Below are 19,030 nucleotides of genomic sequence, written 5' to 3'. Positions count from 1 at the left end.
ACAACTGTGGTAACACCCCTGGTTTTCTATTGCTATATTCTATGTAGAAGGGTCAGGTGCTGGCCAACATTCTTTAAATCCTGGAGGAAACATGCAGCCTAAATGTCAACAGTAAGGAATCCTAGGCTTTAGGATAAAGGTGAAGGAGACTGCAAAGAACTTGATGTTTCCACAATTGTCCTGTCCTTAAAGATTTAAAATCTGACCAGTATTCTCCCCACCAAGTTGTCTTGCTTCCTGGAAGGAATGCAAGAAGGCAGATAGGGTTTTTAATCTCATTTATATAAAATATCAGCACCTCAAAGTCTAACTTTTCCAGTCTGGAGTAGTAGTCTTGGGACACAGGCACTGACTGTCTTTATTTTTCTGTACCTGCTGAATAAGACCTCTACCTCCAGCCCCAGTAGTTAAAAGTCTTTTCTTCCCTCACTTTAAACTTATGTTCTGCTCTGTCACATGTATGTCCATCCACTAAGTACTGGCACACTTCTGGTGTTGCTAAATGGAGGTAGTCAAATCATCCGGTAAAGTACCAGAAAGATCAAGTGCCTAATCTGCCACAAGGTGGCCAAGAGCCAGAGAATAGGCTAGATTGTAGGGCCACAGTCACTCACCTGGCCCTTTCTTACTCCGGGGCGGCAGCGCCCTGGCCTTTAGACTCCGCCCGACTTCCCGCCCCATAGGTATTTAAGGCCTCGGGCGCGGCTGGGTCCCTCCCATCTCTTCTCTGCCTGCCACCGGTCGGGAAATCCAGAGTCTAGGGTACGTTCTGCTGTAGGCTAACTGCGGCCGGGACTGGGGACACGGGCAGGTATGGCTTGTGGCGAGAGCTCTGTGGTCCCGGCTCGGGTTCCCTCTGCTGCACAGGGCCTCAGCGGACCATGACGCAGCCGACTGAGTCGCCTTGTGGTCCCGGCCATCTGGTGGCATCTCCGCCCACCCAGATCTGCCAGCGTCCTTGGAGGAGGCAGCTGGCGAGGGATGGGGGCAGCGTGGAGCCGGCCCGGCTGCTGCGCGGGGTCCGGGGGCTACAGGTATGTCCCCCGATCCCGAGTGATCCAGGAGACCCTGGAGACGCAGGCTGGTGACGCACTACGACGGGCGTTGGAATCTGGGAGGTGGGGGACGGAGAGAGGCGGAGGGCTGAGTGCTCAGGCCTCCTTGCTTTCTTGTCCAGTGTGCCTGAATAGCCCAGGGGCGCGGCCCAGACTGTGCTGGAAGGTTCTGACCAATCCTGAGCACCCGGGAGGCCTGTAAACATAGCTACTTGTGAGAAACAAGTCCAGATCTCTGGAAATTTTTTTTCCCTACTAAACTCACAGATTTGATGTTTGTCAGGCTAGGAAAAGATTATGGGCCAAGTTTTGACAGGGTTTCTGTGCCAGATGAAATTGGCACGTGAACTTGTTTTTTCCTCCCCTCTTCCTCGTTTTTGATGGACCCAGAGCTTGTTCTGCTGAGCAACTTCTTTCCTATTGAGCCACATGCCTGGTCTTCTCCCTTTCTTCCCCCTAGGTCTTTTCTCCATTTTAGGATCAGAAATATGGACAATAACATGTGCTGTCAGGAACGCTGAGTGTGAGGGAAAGCTGGGTGAGGTTTGGCACTGTTTTTTTTTTTGGCTGCTTGGGAGGAAATTGCTTGTGATAGGACTCCTCCAGAAGCTGCTCGTTTCCTTCCTCCAGTGGGTTAGGGCCTGGGTGTGGGATCTGATATATCAAGTAACCTTGGGTAAATGTATGCGATCAGGGACTGTAGTGCTGGGGCACCTGGGATGTTTGCTGTTATCAGTATACACAGGGTGTGTCCTAGCTTTCATGGCTGCCATGAGCAATCACATCTGCTATGACTTGGGTCATCACACAGAGAGGGTGTGTTTGGGGGCACTCTTGGCTCCATATACCAAGTTTATTTGGGCTCTCTATACCTGCTTGTCTCCCCATAGCATCCCATACATGGAACTCACTGTTAGTCACCATGAAGCAGAAATCAAAATCAGATAGAAAACACTGTAGGAGACCTGAGGTGTATTGCGGTACACCTGCAATCCCAGCACCCGGGAGGGTGAGACAGGGAGATGAGAGTTTGAGGACAGCCTAGGCTGTGTAGGAATATATAGACGCTCCCTCTTCTTGTTTTCTAAACACTATGGTAACACGGGTCGTTTCTCTAGCCTTTTCATTATTCTGGGTATTTACTCATCTCTAAACCATTTAAAGTACACAGGAGCATTTACGTTGGTTAGGTCAAATATTAAGTTATTTTACAGAAGTAAATTGAGCAGTTGGGGATTTTTGGCATCTTAAGATATCTGAAGATATCAACTGATATTATCCTTCGGATAACCAGGAATGACTGGGTACTTAAAGTTCTATTAGTCTGTGTCCAGCCCAAAGCACCTTTAAATTAGTTTAGTGAGTTACAACGAACACAGCCAATAGCAGTAGATCGAATTAGATAATCAACAGTTGTGCTTCCTGCCATCCCCTTATCTGGCAAAAGGAACCTTCAAGCATGTGCTGTAGGGTCACATAGAAGAACACCATCCTCTGTTTCCAAGCGTGCCGGACATGGGATTAAGTCACACCATCAATCTTGGCAGACCTTTCAGCTGTATGCTGGGCCATAAAGCATAGACAGCTAGCTGAGCACAAGCATTCGCCTCCCCTGACTCTGGAGCTGTGAGGCGCTATGAGCCAAGTAAACCCTACCTGAAGTTGCTTTTGTCAAGGCATTTGATCACAGCAGCAGACATTAAGGCAGTCCTGGATGAATGAGGTCGGTCCAGTAGTTTTAGCATCTGACAAACAGATAATGCAGAAAGAGAGAGCACAGAGACAGTTTATGAGAAATGAGCAGTATCTTCACAACTGTTTCCGTAGTGAAAAGGAAATGTTCTTGAAATTGCTAGTTTAAAAGGGTCCTCCAAGAATCCAGTAAAATGCGGGAGTAGGGATCAGAGAGGTTCACAAAATTGGGTGTTTCTGAGTATCAGAAATAAGAATAAGAATTCATAAGCTTTCATTGTTAGGGCTGTGGTGGGGGCAGTAGATACATCTGGAGTCAGTATGTCATCAGACCTTCCAACAGCAAAACTAGTACTGGGAAGGAACGAAGCTGTGCAAAGTCACATGTAACCTTTTGTAGACCCTGCCAGACTTGGTGGCATGGAACAATAATACATTTTCAGATGTTAGAAACCAGAATATACATTCTTTCTTAGAATGTGGTTGGACAGTGCGCTGTATAATAAAGGAACAAGTAACAAAAGAATATGTTGGGTCCAGAACAGATGATACAGGTAAAGAGGTATGACCTGAAGCACTCACAGAGCAAGGCTCCAGGAGTCCTGTCACTGATACGGCCAGTAAACACTGTATTGTACCCATACAATGAAAGAGAAGAGTAGTCTGACTGAATGCAGAGATGAACGTCTCCAAGTGCCAGGGGGTCTCAGAAGAGTCAAGTGCACGAGAACTTGCAATGATGATCTAATTTAAAGCATGGCCCATGAGGGCCTTAAAGGAAGCATCTATCCCATCTTGTCAACTCACACATAGCAACTCGATTTTCTGTCATCGTTTTGTGTGTGTGTGTGTGTGTGTGTGTGTGTGTGTGTGTGTGTATGCATGCATGCACACATGCTTATGTCGTGCAAGTGTAGATATACATGAGTGTTGACCTGCATGTGGAAATCAGAGACCAACTTCAGATGTGGTTCCATGCTCTTCACTCTGTGGAGATAGGCTCTCATGGTTCGCCACCTCATTTGCTAGGCTTCTGGCCTGTGAGCTTCTAGAGTCTCCACCCCCCACCTCACAGGATTGGGATTGTGGATTTGTGCCATCTCGTCTGGCCTTACCTGGGTGCTCAGGCTTCAAACTCAAGTCCTTACAGTTGCACGACAGATGCTCTATCCACTGAACCATTCATTCCCCCAGCCCAGGACCAATATTCAATCTATTCTCCAAGCAACACAGTTAGAACTTTACAAATCCCCTCCTGAAAGAAACCAGGAGGGGAACCATATTGTGCCCTTGGTCTGGAAGAGTTCAGCATAGTACCCACTTGTTCCTGTAAAGTCAGAATGTTTGAGACCAACAGCTCAGGGCACAGTAACCAGTATAAGAATCATATGGATTCTTGATAGCCATATGAGGACAGTTCTGTGCACCAAGAAGAAAAAAAAGGCAGTTAATTAGAAATTTTTATAAAAAGGCTTGAGTCCATTCAAGTGAGGGAAATCCGATGACTTAAAAGTCACAAAAGAGTGTTTATAGTCCTCCTAGGAATGTCAAAGTGTGCTGCGTAGTTTGTTATCACTACAGCTGGGTGCCCTTCCCTTTCCTGTAGCCGGTTACTTCCCCTTCCCTTGTTCTGTCAGTTCCCAACCAGCACAGGGAAGTCTTAGAACTGTTGTACTGTCTGACGGGGAAAGGAATTTGACAACTGCTAATGGATGATGAGAGCACCAACAGGCCCTCCTCCTACAGTTGCTTGCTTCCAGCCTGCGTGGCTGCATTTGTAGCCCTCACGGTTGATGTGTCCTCAGGGGCCTCTTGTCCTCTTAGCCAGTTCCTTCGGGTTCCCCATGTATTGATTTCTGCACATTAGAAAGACAAGGCTGAGTCAGCCCAGTAGGGCTGTATCATTTCCTGCACGTGACCTTTACTTACCAGGCTGTTTTGTTTCCCTTTTGTTCACCGAGACAAAACATCGAGGTGTAAGTGAGAGTGAAGACGTCCTACACATCAGCCTGTATTTATGTGATTTTAATCCCTCCTTCCAGGTTCACCATCATGGATCATCTACAGGAAGCAAATGGCATCTTTGCCTTAAAGCTTTTGAAAACACTGAGTGAAGACAGCTCAAACAATATATTTTTGTCACCCATTAGCATCTCCGCAGCCCTCACCATGGTCTTCATGGGGGCAAAAGGAATGACTGCAAGCCAGATGGTTCAGGTAAATGCACTGTTTCATGGCAGATAAGCACCATAGACGGTTAACTGAGCTGGCCCCTCTATATTCTCTTATATTTTTGGTTGCGAGCCTCGCCTTTTAATGGCTGAGCCATCTCTCCAGCCCAACATTTTCAATTTCAAAAAAAAAAAAAAAAAAAAAAAAAAAAAAAAAAAAAAAAAAACCAATCCATCTTGAGGAACAACTGGGAATGAAGTGACAGTGGCTGGAGAGTTGAAGGGAACGGTGTGTTATACTTGTTAAGATCCTTTCACTGCCTTGCTGGCATTCACAGCATGTATGTGAGGGTTATCTTGAGTAAAAACACCTAAAGGGTATTGTCAGGATCTCTGTGGTCCCTCTGTCTTCTCTCTGGCCTAATGAATCTCAGCTTTTTGCAGGCAAGGAACACTAGACCAACCTTGTCCCAGGACCTTGAAGTTCCTTACCAAATGGAATCACCTTTGGCTAAGAGATCAGTCACAGATCCATTAGGGCTCTTCTCAGATATAATAATGATTTAGCTACAGAGGTGCATGAACTGCAGAGGCAAACTGTCCTGGCATAAGACAAGGAAACAACCTGGGCAGGGACTTTGCATTCTGGGCTAATTCTAGGCAGTATCTTTCCATTTTTACAAGATGTAATTGTGTTTTTTTGTTCCTCAAATTGCCTCCTGCCTGAAGACAGTTAATGGCCTACAGGCTTGCCTTCAATTTGCATTGTCTCTCTTTTAGCTCCAAGCTATTACAACTACTAATAGACAGCTCATCTGTTTCCTATGGGAGTAGCTGAAGTCATTCATGTAGCTTTTCAGTAGGCTTGGAAAGTCTAAGAAGGTATATCTAAGGTCTGACACCTAGATGTTCACTGTTGTCAGGGTTCCTGCTTCTTTTTCTTTTTTCTTTTTTTTATTGGAAATTTTTTATTTACATTTCAAATGTTATTCCCTTTTCTGGTTTCCTGGCCATAAGCCCCCTATCCCACCCCCTCCCCTTCTTCTATGAGGGTGTTCCCCCTCCCCAACAGCCCCCTTTCCACCCTCCCTGACATTCCTCTGCACTGGAGGGGGGTGTGTGTTCCAGCCTTGGCAGGACCAAGGGTTTCTTTTCCCATTGGTGCCCAACAAGGCCATCCGCTACATATGCAGCTGGAGCCATGGGTCTGTCCATGTGTAGTCTTTGGGTGGTGGTTTAGTCCCTGGGAGCTCTGGTTGGTTGGTTGTTATTGTTCTTAGGGGGTTGCAAGCCCCTTTAGCTCCTTCAATCCTTTCTCTAAGTCCTCCAATGGGGACCCCATTCTTAGTTCAATGGTTTGTTGCTAGCATTTGCCTCTGTATTTGACCTGCTCTGGCTGAGCCTCTCAGGAGACAGCTATATCAGGTTCCTGTCAGCATGCATTTCTTGGCTTCATCAATATTGTGTGGTTTTTGTGGCTGTGTGTGTGTGTGTGTGTGTGTGTGTGTGTGTGTGTGTGTGTGTGTAGGCTGTATCCCCAGGTAGGGCAGGCTCTGAGTGGCCATTCATTCAGTCTCTGCTCCAAACTTTGTCTCCATATCTCCTCCTATGAATATTTTTGTTCCTCCTTTTAAGAAGGACTGAAGCATCCACACTTCGGTCGTCCTTCTTCTTGAGCTTCATGTGGTCTGTGGATTGTATCTTGGGTAATTCCAGCTTTTGGGCTAATATCCAGGAGAGGTATACTTGGGTCCTCAGGTAGTGGAATGTCCAATTTTCTAAGGAACCTCTAGACTGATTTCCGAGTGGTTATACCAGTTTGCAATCTCACCAACAATGGAGGAGTGCTCCTCTTCCTTTCTCCACATCCTCACCAGCATCTGTTGTTACCTGAGTTTTTGATCTTCTGCTTCTTTTTCAAGCAGCTTTATGTGGTAGCAATTACTCAAGTATTTTGCATGTGGCCTCCTGCAGGATGGCTTGGGTTTCCTTCCGGGAACACAAAGGTAGTATCTGCCAGGCCTTTTAAAGCCCAGGCCTGGAACAGGGTCACTCTCCTAAATTCTGCTGGTCAGACGGTTGCTGGAGCCAGCCCAGATCCAAGAGCAGGGAAGAGGCAGCCTGGCCTGAGGTCAGAGGTCAGCTGCACTGGAGCCATAGCAGGTCTGGTTGAGCCGTGCTTGGAGCCAGAGCATCATTAGTGACTATGAAGAGCTGGATTTGTGAAAGGCCATTTCTGCTCATCCCAGGGCTGAGAGGGCACAGAGAGGACCCTAGAAAGGGAAGCTTCGAGGTATTTCCACCTTTAACTTTGAGTGGCATCAGGGATCTGTAAAATCCTTAAGATGAGGTTAGCGTTGACTCTTTTCTTACAGTTGGCCTTGATGGAGATGCGTTTTAAATCTGTTTTGATTTCAGACACTGTCTTTGGATAAATGCAGCAGCAATGGAGGTGGAGACGTCCACCAGGGCTTCCAGTCCCTTCTCACCGAAGTCAACAAGACTGGCACACAGTACCTGCTCAAAACAGCCAACAGGCTCTTCGGGGAAAAGACTTGTGATATCTTAGCCGTAAGTGTCATGCAGTGTTCGGAGACGAGAGCCTGAGGATTCACCTTATTCCCTTGCCTACTAACGCAGCTCTGTGTTTACATGCTTTGAAACCGTATGTGAGTGTATCCCAGTTGTACAGAAGGTCTGAATAGGCGCTATCCTCTAATTCTGCTCCTTCCACAAATAGGAGCTTCCACAAGTGAGTGTGATGTTTGTGTTCCTGCACCTACAGAAATTTAGTCGGTGAGAATCTTCCATGCGTAATGCTATTGAGTGTATTATTTTTTAATGAGTTTTTTCTATTTCTTGACTAGCACAAGACTCTGTCTCATTATTACTGTTGCTATTGTTGCTGTGAGAGGTGAGCACACGGTCTCACACATTTAAGCTCCAGTTCTCCCACTGATCCACACCCTAAGCACAATCCAGTTACCATGAGATATCATGAAAATCCTGAGTAGAAATGTGTGGTGACATTTCTTGTATGTGGGTAGCATGTAGCTTGTCCCCAGTGGGGCCTGTTACTACCCGAGAGTTATGAATGTGGTCTTATGCACTGTTGGATGCAGTTGTAAAAACAATGTAGAGCCTTAATATTGTAATATGTATTGCTCCATTGTGAGCCAATTGCCAGAGACGGCAGCAGAGTTTTCTTTCTGTCCTTGTCATGAGCTATGCATGATTTTAATCTTTTACACTTTGATTTTGAACGTCCCTAAATCCAAAAACAACAACAAACAAACAAACAAACAAACAAACAAAACCTGAAACCTGAAGACTCCCTGAATCTAAATTACATCTGACCCTGAGCATTTTGGGTAAAGGACGTTCGGCTCATCTGTGAATTGTTCATTCATATACTCTATGGAGATTTTTGTGTTGGGCTAGCTGCCTTATTATAACTTTATAAGAGATTTCACTTTTGCAATGTTTGAGATCAGTCTTATTTTTTTATTGTAATTTTCTAACCTATTTCAGATCTCCACTGGTTGGTTAGTTAGTTAGTTGCACTTTATTTTACTTTCTTTGCATCTCTATCTGCTTTCTATGCTATTACCATTTTAAGGCTTTTTTACATGAAGAAAACAAAGCTTTCGGCAAACAAATGATTAGCATACTCATTTTCTTTCTTTTTTTTTTGGTGAATTTTTAAAGAAAAGTGTTGATAATTTAAATTGTTACTGTTTTGTGCATATCAACTAGATTAGTACTATTTTGAGTTACTTCTTACTAATTTACCATGAAAGATCCCAACTTCTAAGCCTATTGGGGTGGTGCAGGCCTTTGATCCCAGAGGCACACAGATTTCTGAGTTTGAGATTAGCCTGGTCTACCAAGTGAATGCAGGACAGCCAGGGCTACACAGAGAAACCCTGTCTTGAACACCCTCCCCTGCCAAAAAATTCAAATCCTAATTGCCATATGCAATTAGATTCCTCCATAAGATTGATTAGTTGTTGCTTAAAAAATAGTAGCTTAATCTGACCGTGCATGGTGTATTTCAAAATTGCAAAATCATTCACTGGTATAACAAGGGTATGTTACTAGCCTGTTTTCTTTTCTTTCTTTCTTTTCTTTTTTTCTTTTTGAGACATATTTCCTGTAGCCTAGAGTACCCTCAAATATAGCTATGGGTTGCTCTAAACACCTAACCCTCTTGCCTCTGCCTCTGCCTCTGGTGCTGGGGTTACAGCATCTTTTTTTTTCTTTTCTTTTTTTTTTTTTTTTTCGAACCCAGGGCCTTGCGCTTTCTAGGCAAGCGCTCTACCACTGAGCTAAATCCCCAACCCCACGGGTTACAGCATCTTAGCCTTGCTCCGGCTGCACCTTCTGCATCAGTGTCCTCATGAGGACTCCCCTGGCAACCTGCTCATGGAGAATGCTCCTAGTTATGTTTTCTCATGGTTCATTCTCTTTCTCTACCTATCTCACTGGGATTGCTAGTCCTGCCTTCTCTCTGGTTCAGCTTTTGGCTGACCAGCTTTTTATTAACGAATTAGAGGTGACGGAACACAGTTTTTACACATCACTGAGACAGGAGATGCTCCAATTATCATTGCAATGCAGACGTCTTTACTAAAACCAGCTCTCTGGGCACAGAAATCAGTGTCTGAATACACAGTACACAAAATTATTCCCCAACATACACTGTTAACATAATGAGAATTTTAGCCCATTTGGGTTGTATTGAGTTTTCTGTTGTAACACGGCAGAATGTGGGTGGTCCTCAATGTCATTGTCATTTCACAGACTATTTCAGCAAATGGCTTGACTGTTAGTGTCTTATGGTGCTGGTGATCAGTTCCCTGTAAGGGATCGTGCGTGACAGGCAGGCCTTCTTCTCTACTGCACTGCACCTCTCAACCCCGGCTGTGGTTTTGTGAATTGCTCACCCTTGTAACAGAGCTGCCTGACATACTGGCCATGGATACATGGCTATTCAAATTCCATACGATGAAGTAAATAAATTAAAATGATACACTCATTTTCATAGCTTCCTTGGCCACTTCCCTGGTGTTTGACTGGATAGGAGACACTGTTTTGAATGGTGCAAATTTGTATGTCTTTTGGCATAAAAAACTGTGGTAGAAGGTCCAGCCTGTGCACAGTGCAGAGGAGCCATGGCTCTTGTGGGGTTAACCATCACTCTGCCAGTACGGTGGCCTCTTAGAGTGGCAGCAGTATGAACCTGCATCTGAGGCTGCTCCCAGTTACCTCCGTGCCCCTCAGCTACTGCCTTGGAGATCCAGCGTTCATTGTGCTTTTTAGTGGTTCTCGTCCCAACCAGCATCTTACCTCATTCATAAACTAAGGGTAAAGAAAGCCAGAAACGGGAAGGCTGGATTTTATACTTTTCCTGTATATTTGTTTGCCAATCACATCTGTACACCATTAAATTTTGATTATCTGTTTTTGGGCATTGGGAAGGAGGCTCTTGGTACTAATCACATTCATAGCTGTGTAATTATGTTGCTCTGTCTCAGTCTTTTAAAGATGCCTGCCGCAAGTTCTACGAAGCAGAAATGGAAGAGCTGGACTTCAAGGGTGACACAGAGCAGTCGCGACAGCGCATCAACACCTGGGTAGCCAAAAAGACAGAAGGTGAGCACAGACTGACTCCATTTTGTTTGTGTTTAGTGCTGAGATTTGGCTGCAGGGCCCTGAGCATGCTGAGCAGGATCTCTGCCACTGAGCCGCACCCCATCCCTCTTAAGCAGTTAAGCTACTTTTAAAAAATGATATATTTGTTTGTTTGTTTGTCTGCTGTGATTTGTGTCTGTCTGTGCACGTCTGCAGTCAGGACAACACACAAAAGAGTGGATTTTCTCTTTCCACCTCTGGGTCTTAGGGATTCTTTTAGTTCTTCAGGTTTGGTAGGAAGTGTCTTTACTTGCCAGACCATTCCTCCATCTCTAGTCTTTTTTGTCTTTGTCTTTGTTTTTTGAGACAGAGTCCACGGTGTAGCCTTTGCTGTCCTGGAACTCACTCTGTAGACCAGGCTGCCCTGGAACTCAGGGATCGTCTGTCTCTGCCTCCCGAGTGCTGGCATTAAAGGTGGGTGCTACCATGCCCGGCCCATAGGTCAGAGCTCTTAAACTCTACCCGTCACAACTCCTTTTTGCCTGAGAGACTTTTGACTGACCTTGTACAATATACAAGACAGGTGTACATTTAGATAGTCTAATAGAAATGTGTTTTAAAACAACTCGTTCGTATTCCTGTATTTATTATGATTAAAGATGGAGCCAAATTGTCATACTAATGAGGGAGAAGAGTTTATCTAAACACAATACAGCCCACAGAGATAATAAATTTAAAGCCTTTAAGAAATCTTCATATGCGTTTATGCCGTTTATGCGCACCAGGTGCTTTCGGGTGCTTGAGAGGCCAGAGAGTGACAGATTCCTGGAACTGAAGTTATAGGCAGTTGTGAGCCACCTAATGTGGGTGCTATATGAAATTGTAGGCATTAGTCATCTCTTCGTATTCCCAAAGATGTAATAACTTGGTGCTTACTTGCGGAGAGTACGAGAATATTTTTCACAATGAAGCCTTTCTGTCTGTAAGATCAGAAAAATTTGTATATAGTCACAAATGCTGCATTTCTAACACCATGGTTTCGAATTATGAGCTGATATGTTTAACTCAGTGTTTGTTGGCATTGTATTTCACAGCACACTACAATGACATGCACAGTACAAAATGTTCATGTATGTCAGCCCCAAGGTCACGGTGAAGTGATGTGAAGCAAATGGCGCCACCGTCATAAGCACCTCGGGTTAATGCATTGAATTTGAGTGAAGCTCTGGCTATTGCATGTACAGAATGCTTTTAACTGTTGGCAGTTTTTTCAGTAACTGCACAGGCAGTCAGATCAAAATCTGCAGTTTACAGAACTTTTTTCTAAACAGATATATAAACTTTACAAAGCTGTCTCTAAAATACCGTCAGTGTCTGACACTTTGCTTAGCTTTTTCCTGTTCCTTTTTATTTCAACTTTTTAAAGACAGCGGCTCACTGTGTATCACTGGCTGACCTTGTTAAATAGACTGTATTGGCTTCAAACTCACAGAGATGACCCTGGCCCTGGCTCTGGCCCTGTCTCTGTCTCTGTCTCTGTCTCGGGCTCCGGCTCTGGGATTAAGTGGTGTGTCACTACACCTAGCTTTCCCAGCTTTTAACAGCGTGTCTCTGATGTTTCCCAATTTGATACACCTATTCGAGAACCTGCTGTTTCTCCCATCCTTGGTCCATTCCTCCTTCCCTTCTTCCCTCCTAATCTCTCTCCCTCCCTTTTTTATTTTTCTCTTTCTTTTTAAAGGTTGTTACATAGAGTGCAAAATGCTTTTTTCCTGCAGCTTTCCCCACTCTGGGTGATGTGCTCCCATTCTGTAGCTCTGTAGCATGGTTGCAGATGCTGGACTGAGCCCCCATTTACCTGTGCCTTTAGACTGCTTTATACTTGTAAGGTCCATTCTGTAACTGCTGTTCTACTTCCAATTGATTTTTAAGTTGAAACATAAATATGTTCTGTGTGATTTTCAATGTGTGTTCTCTAATGTTCAGATCAAGATAAATATATCTATTCAAATATTTTTAAGTGTAATTCATAACCTGTGTGTGTGTATAATATATATATATATATATATATATATGTGTGTGTGTGTGTGTGTGTGTGTGTGTGTGTGTGTATTTTAATGTATGTGAGTACACTGTCTGTCTTCAGACACACCAAAAGAGGGTATCAGATCCAATTATAGATGGTTGTGAACCACCATGTAGTTACTGGGAATTGAACTTAGGACCTCTAGAGGAGCAGTCAGTGCTCTTAACTGCTGAGCCATCTCTCTAGCCTCCAGGATATTTTAAAACAGCCTAAAGATCCTTTCTTAAAGTTGTAGTTAACAATTGTCTCTTTCCAGCTCAAGCGTTCTATTTAAATCCCAACTGCACTTTTAGCATCAATTCATATATTTTCTTATCGCCTTCTTGGTAATTTTCTCTAGAGTTTTCAAAGAGAGTGTGGCTTTGGTGCTGGAGAGATACTTCAGCACTTAAGAACACAGAGTGCTCTTGTAGAGGTGCTCGGTTGGATCCCAACACCTAGGCCAAGTTCCTATAATTACAGTTGCAGGGGATCTGTCTAACACCTGGGGCCTCTGTGGATGTCAGCACACATGTGGACATACTGTCTTACAAACACACATGCATAAACATAATTAAAAATAAATCTTAAAAAACAAAAAGGTGTCTTCTTCTTGTTGTCAGGGTTGTTGCTTTAAGGCTAAATATCGCTATATTGAGAGAAGTGGAGTCTTTTATGCAAGCTTCTGACCAGAGCAGCAGGGAGCTCCATTTGCCTACCAGCCCTTGGCACATATCAGCCACCTCTGTTAGTTAATTGGCTCTTTGTTACCGTCCTGTGGCTGTGAAGAGACACCATGACTAAGGCACCTGTTATAAAAGAAAGCATCAACTTTGGAGCTGGCTTACAGTTTTAGAAGGGTTATTTCATGGTCATCATGACAGGAAGCAGACAGGCATGGTCTTGGAGCAGGAGCTGAGAGCTTTACATCCTAATCCACAAGCAGCAGGAAGAGAGAAGGGGTGGGGGCTGCCATGGGTTTTTGAAATCTTAAAGACCACCTCCAACAGCACTTCTCCTTCAAGGCTATACCTACTAATTCTTTCCAAACAGTTCAACTGAGGACTGAGCATGTACATAGATGAGCCTATGGGGGCCCATTCTCATCCATACTACCACAAATTGTCAATTAGTTTTCCTTTTTAAATTCCTTCTTTCAGATAAAATCAAAGAGCTGCTGGCTCCAGGTGTAGTGGATCCTGACACAGTGCTAGTCCTTGTGAATGCCATCTACTTCAAAGGAAACTGGGACAAGCAGTTTAACAAAGAGCACACCAGGGAGAAGCCTTTCAAAGTCAGCAAGGTAAACATAGTGCGATAACAAAGGAGATTCCTGGACGAGGTCCTCTGTTCACATTGGCTTCTAAAACAGAAGGAGGTTCCTCTGGGCAGCTCAGCAGGACCCTCTCTCAGCCTTGGGGCCTTCTCCTCCCTTCTCCTTTCACATGTTGGCAATGATGGGCACAGGCTACGTGGTATGAGGTCTGGCCCTGCTTCTGTCACGGGCTATGCTGTCACTGGCAGCAGCTGAGATTAGACCTCACGGCAGAGCTCTGCAGTGTACTTGAAATGGTCTTTCATAGAAGTCTGAAAATAACAAAATCTGAACTCCCGATGTGTGTGTGGCTCCTTGTGGTCCAGAATGCAGCCCATTCCTTGTGCAGTCTGTTCTTTTCAGTGTGTCTTCCCAGAAGTGCTGTCTCATGTCTTCCCCCTCCTTCGTGAGGACCACGCTTTGTGCTGGTTACCACAAAACCATACAGAGGGAAAATAATCTTTTTAACCCTGTTGGAAAAACAGCCGAGGCCAGAGAGCTGTGTAATGAGTGCCTGGCTTATGGTTGGTGCTCACTGAACTGGTGAGTGAAGTCCGTTCTGGGTTTGAGGGATATGCACAGATTTTTGCTTACAGCAAGCAAAGGGGTGCGTATTTGGATTAGATTCCATGTTCAAGCTCTTCCAGGTTAGAGCATTGTGCTTGAAGATGGCCCAGGGTTTTGTTTTATTTTGTTTTTAAATCATTATCTAGTTCATTCTCTTGTCTGTCTGTCTGTCTGCCTGCCTGTCTGTCTTGCTTGGCGCATATATCCCCAGACTGACAAAACAAATTAATTGCATCCCATTCTGGATCATTAACCAACACTTGGATTTCCTAGGCTAACTTTAACTGAATCTTCAGCTTCTTAGAAAACTCATTTTATCTCAAGCTTTATTCTAAACACACTCTTCAGTTTTTCCACCGTAAAGTATTTCTGTCTTTGAAGTGACTTGTTGTACCTTAGAGCTTCCTTCAATTGCAAGCAAAAGAAACCTTAGATGACTGTAATTGAATTCATACAAGTTTACCACCCACCAGGAATATAGGTCAGCATTTCACCCTGCTGCTAATGTGTGGAAATGCCACAGGGCAGACGAAACATAAGGAGCTAGACTGTATTTACCCTGCACCAAAATGCCAATACACTCCTCAGTGGGTGGGAAAATACAGCCTTAGATGTGGGAGTTTGAACCTGGGATTCCCCAGTTCCCAGGTATTCTGTCGAATTCAGTGGAATTCAGTGGAAACTGCATGGAGTTCAGAATGAAGGGCTGCGGACCATGGGCCTATGAGGAGCCCAAGGCTGGGGGTTCCCATACTCCTGGGCATCCAGATACTGGGTGGAGGGGAGTTGGGACAGAGTGGGCCCAAAGGCTGAGGACAAGCCTCAGGGGCAGGGGGTGGGGGTAGAGGGTAGGGGTGGAGGGGTTTAGCTATTGTTCTTAGCTTACAGTGGTTTTCTGGGAACACAGAGGGGCCTTCTGCTGGTGACTTAGGCTGAAGCTCTGTAGATAAAGGGTTTCTCCATGTTTGCCACAGTGGTTCTTGATGAAAGAGATAGTCCATGTTTATCTATACCATTTGTTTATCATGGGAAATTGGTGCATACTACCTTCTCAGGGTGGATCAGAGATTAAATATGTTTTGTAAGAAGGAATGTCTGGGAAGGGAAGCTTATTGGCTAAACCCTCAGGGCCTCTAGATACTTCATTAGCATGGAGAACTCTGTTCTGATCTACGTGACCATAGGTCATGTTCCTATGTAGGGAGTGTGACACATGTTCCAGGCCAGGAATCTGGCAGGAAGCAGGAAGCTGCTTACCGCCTCAGGTGGGTGCCTGGGTCCTGGAGACTCTGAACCTGCTCAGCCTCACCAAGTTTCCTGGCAGGGTTCATTTTCTCACACAGGAAGGCAGGAAATGGATGAAGCCCGGGGCTGCCTGCATGGGGTGATGCTCTTGGGAACCGGTTCTTGTTTCCTTCTCTGCTACTTTTAGCATGAGATCTTTTCCCTCATGCTTACATCCCTGCAACGCTTTGACCCTGATGCAGTCCAGGGGAAGGACATAGGACTGAAAGCAAGAAGCCTTTGTTTTTTTTAGGTCTTTCTCATGTATTACATAAGTGGAACTACTTACTATAGCTCCTGTTAGGTGCAGAGGCAAGAGGCATTGTCTTTCTGCTTTGTCCCTACACCAGAGCACAGACTTCTCTGTGACGTGGCCATGCCTCCAAAGACACAAAATTTTCTGTATTTAAATTATAAGCAGGATTCCTGCCCATTAGTTTGCCACTATAGTCTTTAGATGTCACTTGAGAGCCTACTGTGCACTGGGCACTAGTTGGGTGAGTGTGCCAGCTCTCATGAAGCTCTGTTTTTCTAGAGGAAATTTGAGATAAACCTAGGCTAAAAACAGTGGTTGCTGGGAGGGAGGCTCCAGGACACCCAGAGGCAGTGGCAGTATGCTGCACTTGAGTGGAGAGGCAGTGAGAGCTTCTGAGGAAACCTTCAGTGTAAGACTGCATGAGAGCAGACACCAGGACATAGGCAGATTCTGAGGACCAGTGTTTTGGGCAGAAAGGGACACAAATCTAGTTAACCACACACTACAAACAGCCTTATAACCAAAGAAGAGAGAGTGAACTAGAATAGGATGCAGGGTGGGCTCTGCTTTGTTATTCTAGGATGTTTTAAGGACTTTAATTAACTTTTGTAATAGAATGGTCCTACAAATGGTATCCAGTCACAGCAGGGTGGTCTGACTTACCTTGTGCTATGACCTATGGCTGCTGTGCTGAGATGAGTGACAAGGAGGTTCTTACAGTATCCCAGGGCTGTTCTGATGGCAGTGGAGGTGAAAAAGCTCAGGTTTTTGGTACAGGCAATACAGTTTTGTAATGAGTCAAGCAAGGGTATGAGAGAAAGACTAGAGTTGAGGATGTGAAATGGTTTTGGCTACTGGAAGGAGGACATCACTGTCAATCAGGATGAGTAAAGACTTGTAGGTAGAGTAGCTATAGAAAAGAATATCAAAGTGCAGGGGTTAAATAGGCTGTAAAATGATTATTCCATTGTTAAAGGAGAAGTTTAGGCTAGAAGAGTGAATTTGGGAATTATGTTCAAAGTCATGAGAATAAATGAGACCGCAATAGAACAGAATTATTGGCCCAGGGCATCACAATTGTTTAACAAATGGGTCAGTCAGCTTCCTGTCATTAAAATGTGGAGATACCCAATTTAATAAGAGAAAGGGTTTATTTATTTGACTCAGGATTAGGGGTTTAAGTCTATGATGAGATGGACCCATTGGTTTGGGCCCTGTTTTGAGGATACTTGAATGGAATGCTGAAAGCAGGCATTGGAGCAAAATGAGTCATTCCTAGACCAGGAATTTGAAAGACAGAAAAAAGCCCAGGATTCCTCAGTTCTGTTCAAGGGCATATCTCAATGATATAAATTCCTCCCTCTGAGGGGTACCTATTAGATTCCACCACTATGCCAGGCATGGTGGCAAACACCTTTAATTCCAACACTCAGGAGGTGGAGAAAGGTAGCTCTGGTTCAAGGCCAGTCTGGTCTCTGTAGCAAGTTCTAGATCAACTAGGGTTACACAGTGAGATTCTGTCTCAAACAAACAAGATTCTCTTCCCAGACTTGCACATTAAGACCAAGCCTTGAAAAATGGGCCTTAGGGGTCATGTAAGGTCTAAACATGTGTTTGAGAAGCTGAAGATGTATTCTAGAAGTCAATTCAAGAAAATTCTCTCAAGGCTGGAGAGATGGCTCAGCAGTTAAAAACACATGTTGTTCTTGAAGAGGACCGAAGTAAAAATCTAGTACCCACTGGTGTGTCATAACCATCCATAGCTCCAGTTCCAGTTGATTTCATACTCTCTTCTGAAATCTGCAGGCACTAAATGCCCATAGTCATGTGGTACACACACACACACACACACACACACACACACACACACACACACACACGACATGCAGGGCAAGCACTCATACATATCAAATACAGTTTAAAAAAGCAAGTGGTCCTAGTTTCAATGCCTTGCTCCTTTGGTTGAATTTGGCCAATGTGTCACTTGTGTCTCCTTTTAACTTAATACTTATCCTTCCTTTACAGACTGAGGAGAAACCTGTGCAAATGATGTTTATGAAGTCTACTTTTAAGATGACCTATATTGGAGAGATATTCACCAAGATTCTGTTGCTTCCCTATGCTGGCAATGAGCTGAACATGATCATCATGCTTCCAGATGAACACATTGAACTGAAAACGGTAAGGATCACGGGGCTTTGATGAAGCTGTGATGGAGAAAGAGTGGTGTTTGGTTTTGTGCTGGGGCATTTCTCCTAGGCTCTCATGATCATGTTTTTAATCTTTCATTCTTGTGTGGCTGTGGTGGAACTCAGGACCTAGAGCATGCTTAGCAAGTACTCACCACTGAGCTGCTCCCTGTCCCCTCCCAGCTACCATAATAAGTTACAGCCACACTTCCCTGGGCAGTGTATAGCCTCCCCCTTGTTTCAATTACCTGCTGTGACAGCCCTGCCCTAATGTCTTCACCTCTCTTCTAGGTGGAAAAGGAATTAACTTATGAGAAATTTATAGAGTGGACGAGGCCGGACATGTTGGATGAAGAGGAGGTGGAAGTATTTCTCCCAAGGTTTAAACTGGAGGAGAATTATGACATGAAGGTTGTCCTCGGCAAATTGGGCATGACTGATGCCTTTATGGAGGGCAGGGCCGACTTTTCTGGAATATCTTCCAAGCAAGGCTTGTTTCTGTCTAAGGTCATCCATAAGGCCTTTGTAGAGGTGAATGAGGAGGGTACAGAGGCTGTAGCTGCTACAGGTAGCACCATAACGATGAGGTGCCTGAGGTTTACTCCCCGCTTCTTAGCTGACCATCCCTTCCTTTTCTTCATTCAGCATGTTAAGACCAAGGGGATTCTGTTCTGTGGCCGCTTCTCCTCTCCCTGAGGAAAGTGTGTGCCTGTCAGTCTTTTACCCGCTTTGCCTATAACCCAAGTGACCTTATGTGTAAGTGCAATGACAGTTATGAAATAAAGGGCTTTATGGCACCCCA

The 19,030-nt window shown here is 44.6% G+C and overlaps 1 protein-coding gene across 2 annotated transcripts; it reads left to right on the top strand.

The window, feature by feature from the left end:
• The first annotated feature begins 663 nt into the window (after positions 1-663).
• LOC116883598 (serpin B6-like) lies at positions 664-19,030 on the top strand. 2 transcript variants are annotated; one of them, XM_032884780.1, is made up of 7 exons: positions 664-762; positions 4,790-4,964; positions 7,337-7,489; positions 10,456-10,573; positions 13,778-13,920; positions 18,065-18,220; positions 18,520-19,030. In XM_032884780.1, the coding sequence occupies exons 2-7, from the start codon at positions 4,800-4,802 to the stop codon at positions 18,922-18,924; spliced, it is 1,140 nt and encodes a 379-aa protein (XP_032740671.1). In that variant the 5' UTR covers positions 664-762; positions 4,790-4,799; the 3' UTR covers positions 18,925-19,030. The 2 variants fall into 2 exon arrangements, with proteins under 2 accessions (XP_032740671.1, XP_032740670.1); XM_032884779.1 differs by having other exon boundaries at positions 707-811.

This window comes from Rattus rattus, chromosome 14, assembly GCF_011064425.1.
Source record: "Rattus rattus isolate New Zealand chromosome 14, Rrattus_CSIRO_v1, whole genome shotgun sequence".
NCBI lineage: Eukaryota > Metazoa > Chordata > Mammalia > Rodentia > Muridae > Rattus > Rattus rattus.
This window is presented reverse-complemented; position numbering and strand designations above follow the sequence as displayed.

Coding starts and splice junctions, on each gene's coding strand:
- LOC116883598 (XM_032884780.1), top strand. CDS start 4,800: ATGGATCATCTACAGGAAGCAAATGGCATCTTTGCCTTAAAGCTTTTG. Junction 4,965..7,336: donor CTGCAAGCCAGATGGTTCAG/GTAAATGCACTG, acceptor TTTTGATTTCAG/ACACTGTCTTTGGATAAATG. Junction 13,921..18,064: donor AGCCTTTCAAAGTCAGCAAG/GTAAACATAGTG, acceptor CTTCCTTTACAG/ACTGAGGAGAAACCTGTGCA.